At 37.8% G+C, this 18,528-nt stretch overlaps 1 protein-coding gene and 1 non-coding gene across 3 annotated transcripts in view; one reads left to right on the forward strand and one right to left on the reverse strand.

Annotated features, from left to right (window-relative positions):
- SBF2 (SET binding factor 2) overlaps window positions 1-18,528 on the forward strand; it is a 488,940-nt gene that overhangs the window by 218,846 nt on the left and 251,566 nt on the right. For both annotated transcript variants that reach the window (XM_040258399.1, XM_040258400.1), the window contains exon 3: window positions 2,453-2,590. In XM_040258399.1, the coding sequence (XP_040114333.1) occupies window positions 2,453-2,590 (138 nt within the window). The remainder of the gene's footprint in view (window positions 1-2,452; window positions 2,591-18,528) is intronic.
- TRNAG-CCC lies at window positions 12,835-12,906 on the reverse strand. The gene has a single exon. It is a non-coding gene; the product is annotated as a tRNA-Gly (tRNA).

Consider the following 18,528-nt stretch of genomic DNA (forward strand, 5'->3'; position numbering starts at 1 on the left):
TGGCTATTCTGGGTCTGTTTCCTCTCCACATCAACTTTAACATTAGTTTGTCAATATCCACAGATAACTTGCTGGATTTTGGGGGGGACTGCATTGAATCTATAAATCAAGGTGGGAAGAATTGAAACTTGAGTATATTGTGTCTTCCTATTGATGAACATTGAAATCACTCTATTTCTTTGATTTCCTTCATCAATGTTTTATAATTTTTATATAGATATTATACATAGTGTATTAGGTTTATACCTAAGTATTTCATTTTGAGGGTGCTAATATATGAAGATGGTATTGTGTTTTTAATATCAAATGACACTTGATCATTGTTGGTATATGTAGGAGACTTGACTTTTGTTTATTAACCTTGTATCCTGGAACCTTGCTGTAATTGCTTATTACTTTCAGGTTTTCTACAGAGACAGTCATGTCATTTGAGAGTAGAAAGACAGTTGTACTTATTCCTTCTTAATCTGTAAACCTTTTATTTCCCTTTTTTTTTTTTTTTTTGACTCATTGTATGAGCTAGGACTTTCAGTATAATTTAGAAAAGTAGTGGTAAGAAGTGACATCCTTGTTCCTAATCTTAGCTAGAAAGCATCTGGTTTCTTAACATTAAGTATATTGTTAGCTGTAGTTTTTTTGTAAGTATTCTCTAACAAATTAAGGAACCTCCCCTCTATCCTTACTTTGCTGAGAGTTTCTATTTTGAATTGGTATTTGATTTCCTCAGATTCCTTTTTGCATTTACTGATACTTGTTTAGCTTCTTCATGTGATTAACTGATTTTCAAATGTTGAACCAGCTCTGCATACCAAAATGAATCTTATTTTGTCATGGTGTGTAATTATTTTCATATGTTGGTATTTTCAATTTGCAGATATTTTGTTGAAGCTTTTTGCAACTGTGTTCATGAGAGATTTGTGGTGGTGGTTTAGTCGCTAAGTCGCGTCTGACTCTTGCAACCCCATTGACTGTAGGCTGCCAGGCTCCTCTATCCATGGGATTCTCTAGGCAAGAATAGTGGAGTGGGTTGCCATTTCCTTCTCCAGGGGATCTTCCCAACCCAGGGATTGAACCCAGGTCTCCTGCATTGCATGCAGATTCTTACCAACTGAGCTACAAGGGAAGCTCAGTGATATGTACTTTTATTGTAATTTTTTTTTCTGGTTTTAGTATTAGGGTAATGCTGGCTTTATGGAATGAGTCAGGAAGTATTTCTTGTGTTTCAGTCTTACGGAAGAGATTATAGAGGATGTTTTAGTTTTGTCCTTCAATATTTGGTAAAATTCACCAATGAACCCTTTGGGACCTGATACTTTGTATTTTGAAAGATTATTAATTGTTGATTCAAATTCTTTAATAGATCTAGGTCTATTCACATTGTCTATTTCTTGGTGAATTTTATCAGATTATGTCTTTCAAGAAACTGATTTTATCTAGATTATCAAATTTGTGGACATAGACTTATGCATAGTATTCCTTTATTATCTTTTTAATGTCTATAGTAATATGTCGTCTTTCATTTTTGATGTTAAGAATCTGTATCTTTTATTTTTAGTTTGTCTGGCTAGAGGCTTGCTGACTTTAATGTTCTTTTTGTAGAACTAGCTTTAGATTTTGTTGCTTTTCTCTATTGATTTCCTTTATAGATTTCATTGACTTCTGATCTAATTTTATTATTTCTTTTCTTCTGCTTACTTTGGGTTTAATTTGTTCTTCTTATCCTAGTTTCCTAAGAGTTAGATTATTTATTTTAGATTTTCATCTTTTTTAATATATGAATTCACTGCTATAAAATTCCCTCTAAGCATTGGTTTTGCTGAATCCCACAAATGTTGTTATATTTTCATTTAGTTAAAAATATTTGAAATTTTCTTTTGAGATTCTTAGAACTGTCTTGTTTAATCTCCAAGTATTTTGGGATTTTCCAGCTATTTTTCTGTAACTGACTTTTAGTTTAATTTTACTGTGGTCTGAGAACATGCTTTATATGAACTCTATCCTTTTAAATAAATTAAGATGTATCTTACAGCCCAGAATGTGATGTCTCTTGATGAACAAAGTCTATTTTTCTGAATTGAAGTCTTAGATTAATGATGAAATTTTAAAATAATTCTATTTTCCATCCAAGGTAGGTACTGAGTGCTTTTATCTTCAGCTTGCCTCATGATTTGCTCTAATGACACAAAACTTTTCATCTCAGTACTCAGTACGGATGCCAACTTAGGTCTCAGAATGTGTGACATCTCTGGAAAAATCTAGGCTGTGCACATTAGTGAAGGTATGCTAACGTTATGAATTTGTGATTGATTTTAAAAAATGGCTGAACTGAAAAATATCTGAAAATTTTTTGTAAATGGGAAAGCATTGAACATTTTTTTTAAAGATTTATAAATATTAAATTTACCTTATACTTTTAAGATGTAACAGTTGTATTTTTTTCTATCTGATTTAGTTTTGTCAGCCTGGCGGATGGCAGCTGTCCAGAGAGAGGAAGCAGCCAACGTTTTTTGTGGTGGTCCTGACAGATATTGACTCAGATCGACATTACTGCTCGTGCCTAACCTTTTATGAAGCAGAGATCAATCTTCAGGTGCAATAACTTTTCTAGCCAAATTATAGCCAAAGGGCACCTTTTAAGGAGTCTTTTTATTATGCTATATTTGTTTTTGTTAGAACTGCAAGTTTGAGTTCCGTGATTTAAAAAGGCTTTAAAAAGGCTGAGGTACTGTATTATTGAAGAGAGCAAAATGGTAAAGTAATTGTCTAAGATTAATTGTTCTTCTTTAAAATATTATTCACACTCTGCATATTTCTAAGAATAGCACATCTGCAAATTGGTTGATAAGAAGATTTGTATCTGCTCATGGTGAAGCTGTGGTTTGTCTCTTTTAGTCCTTCTCCTGAGGTAGTTTTCACAGAATATAGAGCATTTAATCAGAATGTTTATAAATCACTTATCATAATGCTTGATATTATTTTTTAAGCACTGAAGTAACTGTTAACTCATTATTATTGGTGGTGGTATTATCAAAATGATGGTACTAAAATTATTAGGCTAGAACTATAGAAATTAAAAGTACTGGTCTTTCAGAGTATTAGTTGGGGTTCTCTCTGTTTCAGATAACTAAATACTGCCTCTAATTTATTCAGAAAAGATATTATGAGAAAGTATTGCTCCTTTGTGGAGCATTTTCCAGGCAAGAATACTGGAGTGAGTTGCCATTTCCTTCTCCAGGGGATCTTCCTGACTCAGGGATTGAACCCAGGTCTCCAGCATCATGAGCAGATTCTTTACTGTCTGCTGCTGCTAAGTCACTTCAGTCGTGTCCGACTCTGTGCGACCCCATAGACGGCAGCCCACCAGGCTCCCCCGTCCCTGGGATTCTACTGTCTGAACCACCACTATAACCTTCATAATAATTGCACCTAAAAAATAAATCCTTTCTCCCACGTGTAGCCTCTGTCATGTGTTGGTGACTCCTGCTTTAAGTATCATATGGGTTGTTTCCTTGTGTAAGTCGGATTGCATACAGATTCCCCGCCTCCAACTCCCCACAAAGGAATCAGAAAAACTTTTTTGTTGTTATTTGTTAATTTGTTGTGCACGAATTAAGTCTCTGAAGTATGAGAAGGAAACTATAACACAGTTTGCAGGATGTTGAGGGAGCCAATTTGCATTATTTGCTGTACTTTCTGAAGTAGCCTCACAAAGGAGCATTTGTTATTTTTGCTATTTTAATTAAATACCATGGTCTGAATGTTCTTGATGCAGAAATTTCACTTTTATCTACAAGAGTAAACAAACCAACTTTCATGGTACTGACTCACATTATCCAAGTTCATTAGAGCAATGTATTAAAACTAGTATGCTGGTTTTTAATTTATAGTGATAAGTTAAAAGTTTATATAGAATAAAATACATGTTATCTATATTATCAGCATACTTTCTCCTTATTGTCAGATCTTTGTGGGAAGCCATGTCAAAATCAGATTCATTTTGATTGTGGAATCAAACAAAGGAATTTTTCATGTCAGAGATTTAATACCTGCCAGATTAACACAGCCAATTGTTTGTGTAACTGACCCTTAAACAACATGGGCTTAAACTGCACAGGTCCACTTATACATGGATTTTTTTTTTCAGTAAATATATACTATAGTACTACTCGATCCATGGTTGGTTGAATATGTGGATGCAGAACACCAACTGTGAAGGTAATGTGTGGATTTTCAACTGCACAGAGAAATCGGCATCTCTGAATCCTGCATTGTTCAGGGCCAACTGTTTTTTAAATTAATAATTATCTGTATAGTCAAGGCTATAGTTTTTCCAGTAGTCATGTACAGATGTGAGAATTGAACCATAAAGAAGGCTGAGTGCTTTCCAACTGCATTGTTGGAAAAGACTCTTGAGAGTCCCTTGGACAGCAAGAAGATCAAACCAGTCAATCCTGCAGGAAATCAACCCTGAATATTCTTTGGAATATTGATGCTGAAGCTGAAGCTCCAGTACTTTGGCCACCTGATGCGAAGAGCTAACTCATTGGAAAAGACCTTGATGCTGGGAAAGATTGAAGGCAGGCAGAAAAGGGGTCAACAGAGGATGAGATTGTTGGATGGCATCATTGACTCAAATGGACATAAGGTCTAGCAAACTCCAAGAGATAGTGAAGGAAAGGGAAGCCTGACATATTGCAGTCCATAGGGTCACAAAGAGTCATACATGACTGAGCAACTAAACAACAACAACAAGCTGTCAGTGTGGATAGAAAACTTAAATGTCTATGATTCTAACCATTTCTGTCCTAGATAGCATTCGAGTGGGTGTTGCCAACAATTAGTTGATTCACTTCCCATTTTGATCAGTTCATTCTGATGAGAAAGACTGTTCTCTAGTTCACTGTCTGTTTCAAGGGACCTTTCATTTACCTGTTGATATTTTGAATATAAGTTAGTTCTGAGAATGCAATATTTTCTTTTATTTCCATATTCCTTAGGGTGCCTCTGTACAACTCCCTAGAATTATCTAATAAAACTGATTATTTTGGTTCTTCTTCCTCTCTCCATCATTACGAACCCCTTTCACCTCAAATAAACTCACAGACAAGTAATACGTTAAGACAGTGTAACAGGATTCCAGTTTAAGATGGCAGGCAACCCACTCCTATGGACAAACTGAATCCACGGCTACACACAGAGCAGTTTCTGCTGAAGGAAATCCAGAAACTAGCTGAGCAATTCCTGTATATCAGGCTAATGAGAATATACCCATACTGAAGTGAGTAAAAAAGGCTGAGATGTAGTCTCACCATAAACCCCATCCCTGGCACAGAGACATGCAATTGGGAAGGAACTTACAGCTCCAAGCTCCTCCCCTGACGTGCCAAGAGTTTGAACCCAACATTTACCTCCCATTTTTTTAGACTTCCACCTGAGGTATGAACCCCAAAAACACCAGCTCTGAAAGACAGTGGGGCTTTTTGTTCATGAGACTCACCAGAGTATAACAAGGAGAGTTATTAATGGATTTTCAAGGATTTGCTGAGGCTCATCATGGAGGAAACAAAGAGAAACTCATCTCTCAGTCTTTGCTTGAAAAAATCCTGTGTGCATACTTTAAAAGCTACTGCCTGAGGGTCAGGACTTATGAGATAACATCAAGCAAACCAACATTTGTATCATATAGGGATCCTAGGAGAAGAAAAGAGAGTGAAAGAGGGGAAGAAAACTTATAAGAAGAAATAATGGGTGAAAACTTTCCTAACCTTTGGAGAGAAACAGACATTCAGATCTCGAAGCCCAGAGATTTCCAAATACAATGAATCCAAAGAGACCAACACCAACGTACATTATAATTAGTGTCAAAAGTTAAAGACAGAGAGAGAATCTTAAAAGCAGCAAGAAAAAAATAACTTGTTCATAAAAGGGAACCCCGATAAGAAGATGAACAGATTTCTTCAGCAGAGACTTTGCAGACCAGAGAGAAGTGGCAAGATTTATTTAAATTCCTGAGGAAAAAAAACCTGCCAACCAAGATTTCACCTGGCAAGTTGTCCTTAAGAATTGAAGGAAAGAGTTTTGCAGACTAGCAAAAGCTAAAGAAGCTAATCACCACTAAACTGGCCTTGTAGGAAAGGTTAAAGGAATTTCTTTAATATGAAATGAAAAGGTGCTAATTAGTAATAGGAAAACATGTGAAATAAATCTCATGATAAATCTCACTTGTAATGGTAAATGTTATATGTAGTAAAATAAAGATGAAGAATTATGAAACTGCAAGGAAACAGTTAACAAAATGACAGTAGTAAATACATAATAATAATTACTTTAAATGTAAAATGACTAAATTTCCAATTCAAAGATGTAGCATAGCTGAATGGATTTTAGGGAAAGAAAAACAAACAAACCCACAAAACAGAACAACCTAAAAGAAAACTCACTTCACTTTTAAAGACATACATTGGCTGAAAATGGGGAGAAAAAGATACCTCATGCAAATGGAAATCAAAAGAAAGCTGGGGTAGCTGTACTTAATATAAGAAAAAAATGACTTTGAACAAAAAACTGTACCAAGAAACAAGGAAGGTCATTGTATAATGATAAAAATAGCTCATCAGAGAGAGAATATTTATAAATATTTTTGCATCTGTTAATATTATTAGAGCACCTAAATGAATAGAGCAAATCTGAAGATAAAAATTGATGACAATACAATAATAGTAGAAGATTTAAGTACCCCATATTCAACAGTGGAGAGATCATTCAAACAGAAGATCAATAAGGAAAACTGGATTTAAACAGTATGTTAGACGAGATGCACTTAACAAACATTATGTGTGTGTTCAGTCACTCAGTCACACCAGGCTGCTCTGTCTATGGCATTTTCTGGGCAAGAATACTGGAGCAAGTGGCCATATCCTACTCCAGGGATTTTCTCCACCCAGGGACTGAACCCTCAGCGCTCACGCCTCCTGCATTGGTGGCAGATTCTTTACCACTGCGCCACCTGGGAAGCACCAACAGATATATGGAGAACCTTCCGTACGATAGCAGCTGAACACACATACTTCTGAAGCATACATTGAACATTCCCTAGGATAGATAATATGGTAGACCACAAATGAAGTCAATACATTTAAGATTAAAATCATATTAAGCCTCTTTTCCAACCACAGAAGTGTAGAATTAGAAGTCAGTTACAAGAAGAGGACTGGAAAATTTACAACTATGTAGAGGTCAGACATGACTGAGCAACTTCACTTTCACTTTTCACTTTCATGCATTGGAGAAGGAAATGGCACCCCACTCCAGTGTTCTTGCCTGGAGAATCCCAGGGACGGGGGAGCCTGGTGGGTTGCCGTCTATGGGATCGCACAGAGTCAGACACGACTGAAGCGACTTAGCAGCAGCAGCAGCAGAGGTTAAATAATACACTACTGAGTGGGTCAAAGAATACACTAAAGAAGAATTTTAAAAACCTTGAGACAAATGAAAATGAAGATACAACATAGCAAAATTTATTGACTAAACCAAAAGGGGGGAAGTTTACAGTGATTATAGTAATTAACACCTACATTAAGAAAAGAGCAAAACCTTAAATAAGCAAATTAAGTTTACACTGTGAGGAGCTAGAAGATGCCGAAACTAAGCCCAAAATTAATAGAATGAAGGAAATAACAAAGGTCATAGTGGAAATAAATGAAACAGTAAGCTCTTTAAAAGAGGTAAACACTTGGGGATAGACTCCTTAACAAAGGTCTTGCCAGTGACTTGGATTTTTTTTGTTGTTGCTTAGCAGAAGTAAGTAATAATTGGGAAAATGGAAATCAATAACATAATGAAATATCACCTCATACATAATGCAATATCACCTAACACTGCCAACTGTTAGAACGGCAGTTATCAAAGAGATAAGAGACAACAAGCGTATACAAGACTGTAGATACAAGGGAACCCTTGTGAACTGTGGGTGGAAATGTGAATTGGTGGGAAATACTATGGAAAATGAAAATAGAAATTCCTCAAAAAATTAAAAATAGAACTGCCTTATAATCCAGCAATACCACTTCTGAGTATGTATCCAAAGGAAATGAGAATAGGGTATGGAAGAGATATCTGCTTCTCATGTTCATTGCAGCATTATTCCCAATAGCCAAAATGCAGCAACAAGCTAAGAGCCCATCCAGTTAAATGGATTAAGATGTTTATTATCATAAATATTAATTATCTTTAATAGACCCCGCTCTCCTTCCCCTACTCCACTCCATCTTTCTCCTTAGACAGACAGACACACATTTTTCTGAACTATTTGAGACAAATTAGTGTGTTTCATTTCTCTTTGCCCTAAAGTATTCAGTGTGTATTTCATGAGTTAGTTTTTTTTTTTTCTAACATAAACATAGTATGGTTATCAGTATCAGAAAACTGACATTGGTAATACACCTTTATCTCCTCTACCGTCCATATTCAGTTTTGTCATTTGACCTAATGTTCTTTATGCCCTTCCCACTGTCTTTTTTTGGTCCTCCAGTATAGGATGTAGTTTAAAACAATCTTGTGTTGCATTTAATTATCATTTTTCTTTTGTCTGTTTTCATCTGAAATAGTTGCTCAGCCTTTGGTATTTTCAAATAGTGCAGGTCCGAATGCCTCTTTTGAATAGAACTCTTAATATTTTTTGTTTTTCTGATATCTCTCACTTTAGATTCAGGTTATCCATCAGTAGTTGGAATACTACCAGCATTTGGAATACCAAGTGTATGTCCTTCTAAGGGCACATATCTGGAAATACACAATGTCTGTCTGCTACCAGCCTGCCCTACTGATGTTCTTTTTGAGTACCTGGTCTGGTGATTGTCAGATATCTCCATTGTATACTTGCTTGTTTTTTTTTTTTTTTTCTTCTTGCAACTAATAAGCTGTGTGTGGTAAGATACTTTAAGACTGTAAATATTCTGTAACTCATTAATTATCCCTCTACCCTCCCACCAGATTTGATGATTCTTGCCTATGCCAATTCTTAGTATGATGGTTGCAAAATGACTATTTTCCAACTATGCACACCCTCTACCTGTACCTTTACTAGTCAGCAGTTGACATTTTTCTTCTGTCTTGTCTATCTATGTGAGATATAGTCTCACGTATTCTAGTTTCTTTTTTCTTCAATAGTATATAATTAATGGTTTTCTCTGTTGTGATACATGGATTGTCTAAGATTTGACCAGTGATTACCCCATCAGAATGGTTCCTGTGTTGTCTTGTCAAAACCCCATCACAGTGTTTTTTAAAGCATTTTTAAAATTTCTGTCATAACAAGGTGTTCCAGGATCACCTTTTTCCTTCCCTGCTCCAGTCTTTAAATCAGCCAATACTTCAAGGAGCCCTGGCTCATTTGAGTAATCAGTTCAGTTCAGTTCAGTCACTCAGTCGTGTCCGACTCTTTGCGACCCCGTGAATTGCAGCACGCCAGGCCTCCCTGCCCATCACCAACTCCCGGAGTTCACTCAGACTCACGTCCATCGAGTCGGTGATACCATCCAGCCATCTCATCCTCTGTCGTCCCCTTCCCTTCCTGCCCCCAATCCCTCCCAGCATCAGAGTCTTTTCCAATGAGTCAACTCTTCGCATGAGGTGGCCAAAGTACTGGAGTTTCAGCTTTAGCATCATTCCTTCCAAAGAACACCCAGGGCTGATCTCCTTCAGAATGGACTGGTTGGATCTCCTTGCAGTCCAAGGGACTCTCAAGAGTCTTCTCCAACACCACAGTTCAAAAGCATCAATTCTTCGGTGTTCAGCCTTCTTCACAGTCCAACTCTCACATCCATACATGACCACAGGAAAAACCATAGCCTTGACTGGACGGACCTTAGTCGGCAAAGTAATGTCTCTGCTTTTGAATATGCTATCTAGGTTAATCATAACTTTTCTTCCAAGGAGTAAGCATCTTTTAATTTCATGGCTGCAGTCACCATCTGCAGTGATTTTGGAGCCCAAAACAATAAAGTCTGACACTGTTTCCACTGTTTCCCCATCTATTTCCCATGAAGTGATGGGACCAGATGCCATGATCTTCGTTTTCTGAATGTTGAGCTTTAAGCCAACTTTTTCACTCTCCACTTTCACTAAATAATATTAAAAACCAAGATCAATGTTCTCATATATTTAGAATTAACGCTTGAAAACTATTTTTCTTTTTAGCTTGGATATTTTCCTATTTGCCACTTTAACTGGACCAAAGCATTGTAATTTATTTAGTATTCACAATTACTTTACAGAAAGTTAGAGTCTGCTTCAAGTTTAGGTTATAAGATTTCTAGCTCCTATATAAGTTCACCTAGGTAGTAGATGCTAGCCAGAATTATATAACAGCTTTTCTGTGTAAAGAATAGAGAGATAATATCTTTTGGAATTGGTCCAAAAAATGGTAAAAACAATGAGGTAATACTTGAAAAAGATAATATTAAAGTCCAGATGATGTTCCTTTCTGGGTCATCATTAATGTTGTTCCCATTTTTAATGTGAACAGTGAACTATGTCCTTTTTAAAAAATGTGTTTTTCTTTTATTTTTGGATCATATCATCAGTTCAAAAATAGATCTTTTAATTCTCATTTGGTGCGAATTACTTCATACCAAATATACTATGACACATTATTTGGAAGTCTAAAGAAGAGGAACTTAGGGACACAAACCATCCAAAATATAATTGTGCAACTTTAAAAATGTTGGCTCTTATCTTTCTAAATTACAGTAACACTGTCAAAAAACACAAGCAAAAGTTTGGCATTAAATTTTTGATAACATATTCCCAGAATTATCCAGTTAGGCAATGTGATTATAAAATTTTTTAAGTAATCAGTAAACTATGATAGATGTGAGGTGCTTTATTATATGACTTACCCTAAAAACAGATGGACCTGTCTAAATGTTTTGAACTTCCCAGGTGGCACTAGTAAAGAACCCACCTGCCAGTGCAAGAGATTTAAGAGACATGGGTTTGATCCCTGGATCGAGAAGATCCCCTGAAGATGAAAATGGCAACCCACTCCAGTATTCTTGCCTGGAGAATCCCATGGACAGAGAAGTCTGGTGGGCTATATAGTCCATAGGCTTGCATAGAGTTGGACAAGACTGAAGCAACTCAGGATGTATATCATTTTAGAATCTTTTATTGAATCTATAAGTGTGTTTATGAACCAATAATAATGCAGTTCAAACTAAAGACATTTTGGTATGTCAGCAATCAAGTGTGATCAAAGGAGCAAAATGAATAAATGTACTTTAGAATAATGTTGACACATAGGAGATGCTTAATGAAGATTTTATTTTGTTTTTTAGGTGGGAATTGTTTTTAAATACAAAATTTAAGTGAGTAGTATATAAACCCCATTACACTTGACCCAGCTTTAAAAATTATCAGAATTTTGTCAGTCTTTTAAAATTTAAATCTTTTTTTTTTTAATAGGGAGAGACATTTTAAAGCAAACCCCGGACACCATAATTTACTTGCAAATATTTTAGTGTGTGCATGCAGCATGCATGCTTAGTCCCTCAGTTATGTCTGACTCTTTGCGACCCCATGGACTGTAACTTGCCATGCTGCTCCTCTGTCCATGGGTTTTCCAGGCAAGAATACTGGAATGGGTAGCCTTTTCCTTTTCCAAGGGATCTTCCCAACCCAGGGATCAAACCTGGGTCTCCTGCATTAGCAGTTGGATTCTTTACATCTGAACCACCAGGGAAGCCCCAAATATTTTAGTATATATCTCTAACTGATAAAGATTTTTTTTACATTACCAATCTGCCATTATAATACTTAAAAAATTAATTACAATGAATAATCCCTTAATATTATCTAATATCTAACTTAGATATTTCTAAATTTAAAAATTTGTCTCAAAAATGTCTTGACTTATTCAGTTAAATTCTGCACATTATATTTGGTTGATATTTCTTCAGTTTTTTTTTCTGTAACAGGCCCTCTTTCACGGGCAGTAGAGAAATTGCGTCATTTGGTCTATGGAAATTTTTGTATTCTGGATTGGGCTGATTAATTATCCATATTATTTTTTACCTCTGTTCGCCATTATATCTCTATTTTCCATTGTTTCCTTAAAGTAATATTTAGATCTAGAGGCTTGATTGGATTCACATTCAATTTTTAAATCACGACCACTTCAAAGATTGTACTGTACTTCCTATTGCATCTCATTAAGATAAACTTAACTTCTGGTTGTTCTACTTTTAGTATTGTTAAGATTGATTTGTAGGTTTGGGATGGTGCCAGCCTTCACTTAGTAGTTTGGGATCTATTGATGATCTTTGCCTAAATACATTATTTAAGTAAGAATTGCAAAAGGTAAATTCTTCCTTCTATTATTCTTTCTGTGTTTATTAACCAAATTTCAGTTATTAAATAGAACTTTCATTGACTACAGTTAGATTGGTAATACTGGAACAGGTAGCCTTTCCCTTCTCCAGGGGATCTTCCCAACCCAGGGATCAAACCCAGGTCTCCTGCAAGGCAGGTGGATTCTTTACCAGCTGAGCCACAAGAGAAGCCCAAGAATACTGGAATGGGTAGCGTATCTCTTCTCCAGTGGATCTTCCCGACCCAGGGATAGAACTAAGGTCTCCTGCATTGCAGGCGGATTCTGTACCAGATGAGCTATCAGGGAAGCCCTTTAGCCATCTTTGAGAAGTGAGAAGTGAAGTCGCTCAGTCATGTCCGACTCTTTGTGACCCCATGGAGTGTAGTCTTACCAGCCTTCTCCGTCCATGGGATTCTCCAGGCAAGAATACTGGAGTGGGTTACCATTTCCTCCTCCAGGGGATCTTCCCGACCCAGGGATCAAACCTGGGTCTCCTGCGTGGGAGGCAGACGCTTTAACCTCTGAGCCACCAGGGAAGCAGTGACCAATTAAAAATTATAAACTTACGGATTTTTGTATGTTTTAATCAGTCAATCGTGATTTTTATTTATTTTGATTCTGTTAGTCTTTGACAGATTCTTTACTTTTTTACTAAGATGAATAGGCTAATTTTGTATGTTTTTGTGACTCAAAATTAGAATGTCATTTCTCCAGGGAGTTCTGGCTTCCTTTGCTGGAAAATAGTATTTAATAAATTCTTGATTGTATAAATGAATTATTTACATTCATAATGCTTAGCACAGTGTCTGGCATATAGAATATATATTACAATTATTATTTTCTTTTATATTCTCATATTGATTAGCTTAAAACTGCATGATCTCTGGGCTTCCCAGTTTGTGCTATAGGTAAAGAACCATCTGCCAATGCAGGACGCCTAAGAGATGTGGGTTTGATCCCTGGGTAGTAAAGAGCCCCTGGAGGAGGAAATGGCAGCCCATTCCAGTACTTGTGCCTGGAGAATCCCACGGACAGAGGAGTCTACAATCCATAGGGTTGCAAAGAGTTGGACATCACTGATCCCTGCATCAGCAATATCAGTACCACTAGGTAACTTGTTAGAAATGTAAATTCTTGGATCTACCTCAGACCTACTGAATCAGAAATTTTAGGGGTAGGACTCAAAAATTGGTTTTAGCAAGCTCTCAGTGATCCTGTTGTGCACTAAAGTTACAGAACCACTGGTCTAGAGTAGAAGTTCCTAACTCATGGTGAGAATGGGCCACAGGCATGCTGAATGTTTTCTTAGGGCAGCTGTGAAGTGCCTTAAATTGAAGAAAGTAGGGAAAACCACTAGACAATTCAAGTATGACCTAAATCAAATCCCTTATGATTATACAGTGGAAATGAGAAATAGATTTAAGGGACTAGATCTGATAAACAGAGTGCCTGATGAACTATGGACGGAGGTTTGTGACATTGTACAGGAGACAGGGATCAAGACCATCCCCATGGAAAAGAAATGGAAAAAAGCAAAATGGCTGTCTGAGGAGGCCTTCCAAATAGCTGTGAAAAGAAGAGAGGCAAAAAGCAAAGGAGAAAAGGAAAGATATAAGCATCTGAATGCAGAGTTCCAAAGAATAGCAAGGATAGATAAGAAAGCCTTCCTCAGCGATCAGTGCAAAGAAATAGAGGAAAACAACAGAATGGGAAAGATTAGAGATTTCAAGAAAATTAGAGATACCAAGGGAACATTTCATGCAAAGATGGGCTCGATAAAGACAAAAATGGTATGGACCTAACAGAAACAGAAGATATTAAGAGGAGGTGGCAAGAATACACAGAAGAACTGTACAAAAAAGAGCTTCACGACCAAGATAATCACGATGGTATGACCACTCATCTAGAGCCAGACATCCTGGAATGTGAAGTCAAGTGGGCCTTAGAAAGCATCACTACGAACAAAGCTAGTGGAGGTGATGGAATTCCAGTTGAGCTATTTCAAATCCTAAAAGATGATGCTGTGAAAGTGCTGCACTCATTATGCCAACAAATTTGGAAAACTCAGCAGTGGCCACAGGACTGGAAAAGGTCAGTTTTCATTCCAATCCTAAAGGCAATGCCAAAGAATGCTCAAAAGTACCACACAATTGCACTCATCTCACACGCTAGTAAAGTAATGCTCAAAATTCTCCAAGCCAGGCTTCAGCAATATGTGAACCATAACTTCCAGATGTTCAAGCTGGTTTTAGAAAAGGCAGAGGAACCAGAGATCAAATTGCCAACATCCCCTGGATCCTGGAAAAAGCAAGAAAGTTCCAGAAAAACATCTACTTCTGCTTTATAGACTATGCTAAAGCCTTTGACTGTGTGGATCACAGTAAACTGTGGAAAATTCTGAAAGAGGTGGGAATACCAGACCACCTGACCTGCCTCTTGAGAAAGCTGTATGCAGGTCAAGAAGCAACAGTTAGAACTGGACATGGAACAACAGACTGGTTCCAAATAGGAAAAGAAGTATGTCAAGGCTGTATATTGTCACCCTGCTTATTTAACTTGTATGCAGAGTACATCATGAGAAATGCTGGGCTGGAAGAAGCACAAGCTGGAATCAAGATTGCCGGGAGAAATATCAATCACCTCAGATATGCAGATGACACCACCCTTATGGCAGAAAGTGAAGAGGAGCTAAAAAGCCTCTTGATGAAAGTGAAAGAGGAGAGTGAAAAAGTTGGCTCGACAAAAGAAGCTCAACATTCAGAAAACGAAGATCATGGCATCTGTCCCATCACTTCATGGCAAATAGATGGGGAAACAGTGTCAGACTTTATTTTTGGGGGCTCCAAAATCACTGCAGATGGTGATTGCAGCCATGAAATTAAAAGGCGCTTACTCCTTGGAATGAAAGTTATGACCAACCTAGATAGCATATTTGAAAGCAGAGACATTACTTTGCCAACAAAGGTCCGTCTAGTCAAGGCTCTGGTTTTTCCAGTAGTCATGTTGGATGTGAGAGTCGGACTGTGAAGAAAGCTGAGCGCCAAAGAATTGATGCTTTTGAACTGTGGTGTTGGAGAAGACTCTTGAGAGTCCCTTGGACTGCAAGGAGGTCCAACCTGTCCATCCTAAAGGAGATCACTCCTGGGTGTTGATTGGAAGGACTGATGCTAAAGCTGAAACTCCAATACTTTGGCCACCTGATGTGAAGAGCTGACTCATTGGAAAAGACCCTGATGCTGGGAGGAATTAGGGGCAGCAGGAGAAGGGAAGGACAGAGGATGAGATGGCTGGATGGCATCACCGACTTGATGGACATGAGTTTGGGTGAACTCCGGGAGTTGGTGATGGACAGGGAGGCCTGGTGTGCAGCGATTCATGGGGTTGCAATGAGTCGGACATGACTGAGCGACTGAACTGAACTGAACTGAAAGTGCCGTAGCTTCCTGCAACATTATCTATGTTCTGATATTTTCAAATCTCACTTTACTTTTTGGAATGTGAAAATGAATGAAACAGGTATAAAATATATTTGTGAATTAAGCGTGGTAGTAACTTAGTCTTCTTAGGATATAGAACATAGAAATATATACATATTTCACTTTCATACATTTTCTATTCTAGAACAGCTTGTGACAGCCTTTCTCAGCATATGTTTCAGAGGGCACTAGGTCCTCTAGATGCTTTTAGTAAAGAGAGTTTCATTGGTCTAGTAAGTTGAAGAAATAATTCATATCTTCTTTGCTTGACATTGCACAAACGAGATTTGCCTATCAAAGTCTGAAAATTCCTTTTAAACTTGACTTAATTTATTGTTTCCAAAACTTTTGATTAGGAGACCTTTTTACCTGAGCAATATCTGTTAGCCTCCAGCAGAAGACACTTTGGAAAATGCTGCCCTATAAGTATATATGTTTAAAAAACTTATGGATTGTGTGCCTCTTAAAAATAGGCAGCTTTCTGGATGAATATATATAATAGCCCTGCAAATGAATTTGCCCTACTTTTGGAATAGTGGCGAGTCCAGGAGCTATTGAAGGGGAAAATATCAGGGTATTTTCTTTGCTAGAGGTAAACTGCATTCTGAACTGAAGGCTAGTGGCCCAGTTGTCTGAAGCTTTGAAATCCTAAAATGTGTTTATCTCATGTAGTCATTATTTTTCAGACCAATGCAAGAATAAATTAGGTTTTATGATATAGACATGTCAACATAATTAAGGGACTATTAGGCAAGAAATGAAGTTTTCAGGGCAGAATTGTAGACCTTATAGAATTTTGCAACTACTCAGACTCCTGTATTTCCAATTTTGGAAGATCTTAAAGTCCTCAAATTGCTTAGCTGTGGCAACTCTATATAATGGTATACTGTAATTGCTTTTCAAAAAGGAAATGTAAAACTGGAAAATTTTTACTTGCATAATTAAAAAAAATTAATGGGAAATAATTGCTTTAAAAATATGTTTACTTATCTGCCATACAACAATGTGAATGAACCGTAAGTTTACATATGTCCCTCTCTTTTGAACTCCCTGCCCCCCCCACCCCACCCCCACCCCATCCCACTCCTCTAGGTTGTTACAGAGCACTGGGTTGAGCTCCCTGTGTTATATAGCAACTTCCCACTTCATATATTAATGTATATGTTTCAGTGTTACTCTCACAATTCTTCCCGCCTTCTCCTTCATCCTCCTTTTAAAATTGAGTGTTTAAAGAAATTTTGTAGGGAGAATTAGTAGGAACTCCCTGGTGACTCAGACAGTAACGAATCTGCCTGCAATACTGGAAACCTGGGTTTAGTCCCTGGGTTGGGAAGATCTCCTGGAGAAGGGAAAGACAACCCGCTCCAGTATTCTTGCCTGGAGAATTTCATGGACAGAGAGCTTGGCAAGCTTCAGTGGATGGGGTTGTAAAGAGTTGGACACAACTGAGTGGACTGAGTGACTAACACACACATACACACAGCAGGAAACAGTGTTGCTGAAAATGAGCTTCAGTTCAGTTCAGTCCAATGGCTCAGACATGTCCGACTCTTTGCGACCCTATGAATCGCAGCACGCCAGGCCTCCCTGTCCATCACCAACTCCCGGAGTTCACTCAGATTCACATCTGTCGAGTCAGTGATGCCATCCAGCCATCTCATCCTCTGTCGTGTTGTCCCCTTCTCCTCCTGCCCCCAATCCCTCCCAGCATCAGAGTCTTTTCCAATGAGTCCACTCTCCGCATGAGGTGGCCAAAGTACTGGAGTTTCAGCTTTAGCATCATTCCTTCCAAAGAAATCCCAGGGCTGATCTCCTTCAGAATGGACTGGCTGGATCTCCTTGCAGTCCAAGGGACTCTCAAGAGTCTTCTTAGCATAGATGATATTGGATGCAGTTTGTCTTTTCAGAATAGAAGAGACAGGAGTCAGGCATCAGGAGTAGAGCAGAGATGAGAATGAAGTATTCTACCTAGGTGGTAGGATAAGCTTCTTACAAATTGTGCCTGTTATATGTAGTTATTCCATAAAATAAGTATTCTAATAATTTTTAGCATTTTTGCCTGAGGATATGTTTGAAAGGCAGTAGTTCTTTTAGGGCAGATTGCTATGGTGGGTACTAATTTATCCCATATTATTGAAGCATGAAGAGTTTGAGAGCTACATAGAATGTAAACTACATAGAAGCTGGGAAGGCCACTAGTAGACGTGGTCTGTAGTAATAATAGGTAGGAAAAAATATCAGTAAGTGGGCAAGTTGTGGCACATACTTAAACTAAATATAAGATACAATCACCTTATATGTCAATGTGAGGCAGTTCAGTAAACAGAATTTAAGGTAAATTTGTATCTATTGCTGATGTGCTCAGTCATGACCGACTCTTCGTGACCCCATTGACTGTAGCCGGCCATGTCCTCTGTCCATGGAATTTTCCAGGCAAGAATACTGGAGTGGGTTGCCATTTCCTTCTCCATGTATCTTTATTGCTGCTGCTGCTAAATCACTTCAGTCGTGTCCAACTCATAGACGGCAGCCCACCAGGCTCCCCCGTCCCTGGGATTCTCCAGGCAGGAACACTGGAGTGGGTTGCCGTTTCCTTCTCCAATGCATTAAAGTGAAAAGTGAAAGTGAAGTCGCTCAGTGGTGTCCGACCCTCAAAACCCCATGGACTACAGCCTTCCAGGC

The sequence above is a fragment of the Oryx dammah genome, unplaced genomic scaffold (assembly GCF_014754425.2).
Source record: "Oryx dammah isolate SB20612 unplaced genomic scaffold, SCBI_Odam_1.1 HiC_scaffold_17, whole genome shotgun sequence".
Classification (NCBI taxonomy): Eukaryota; Metazoa; Chordata; class Mammalia; order Artiodactyla; family Bovidae; genus Oryx; species Oryx dammah.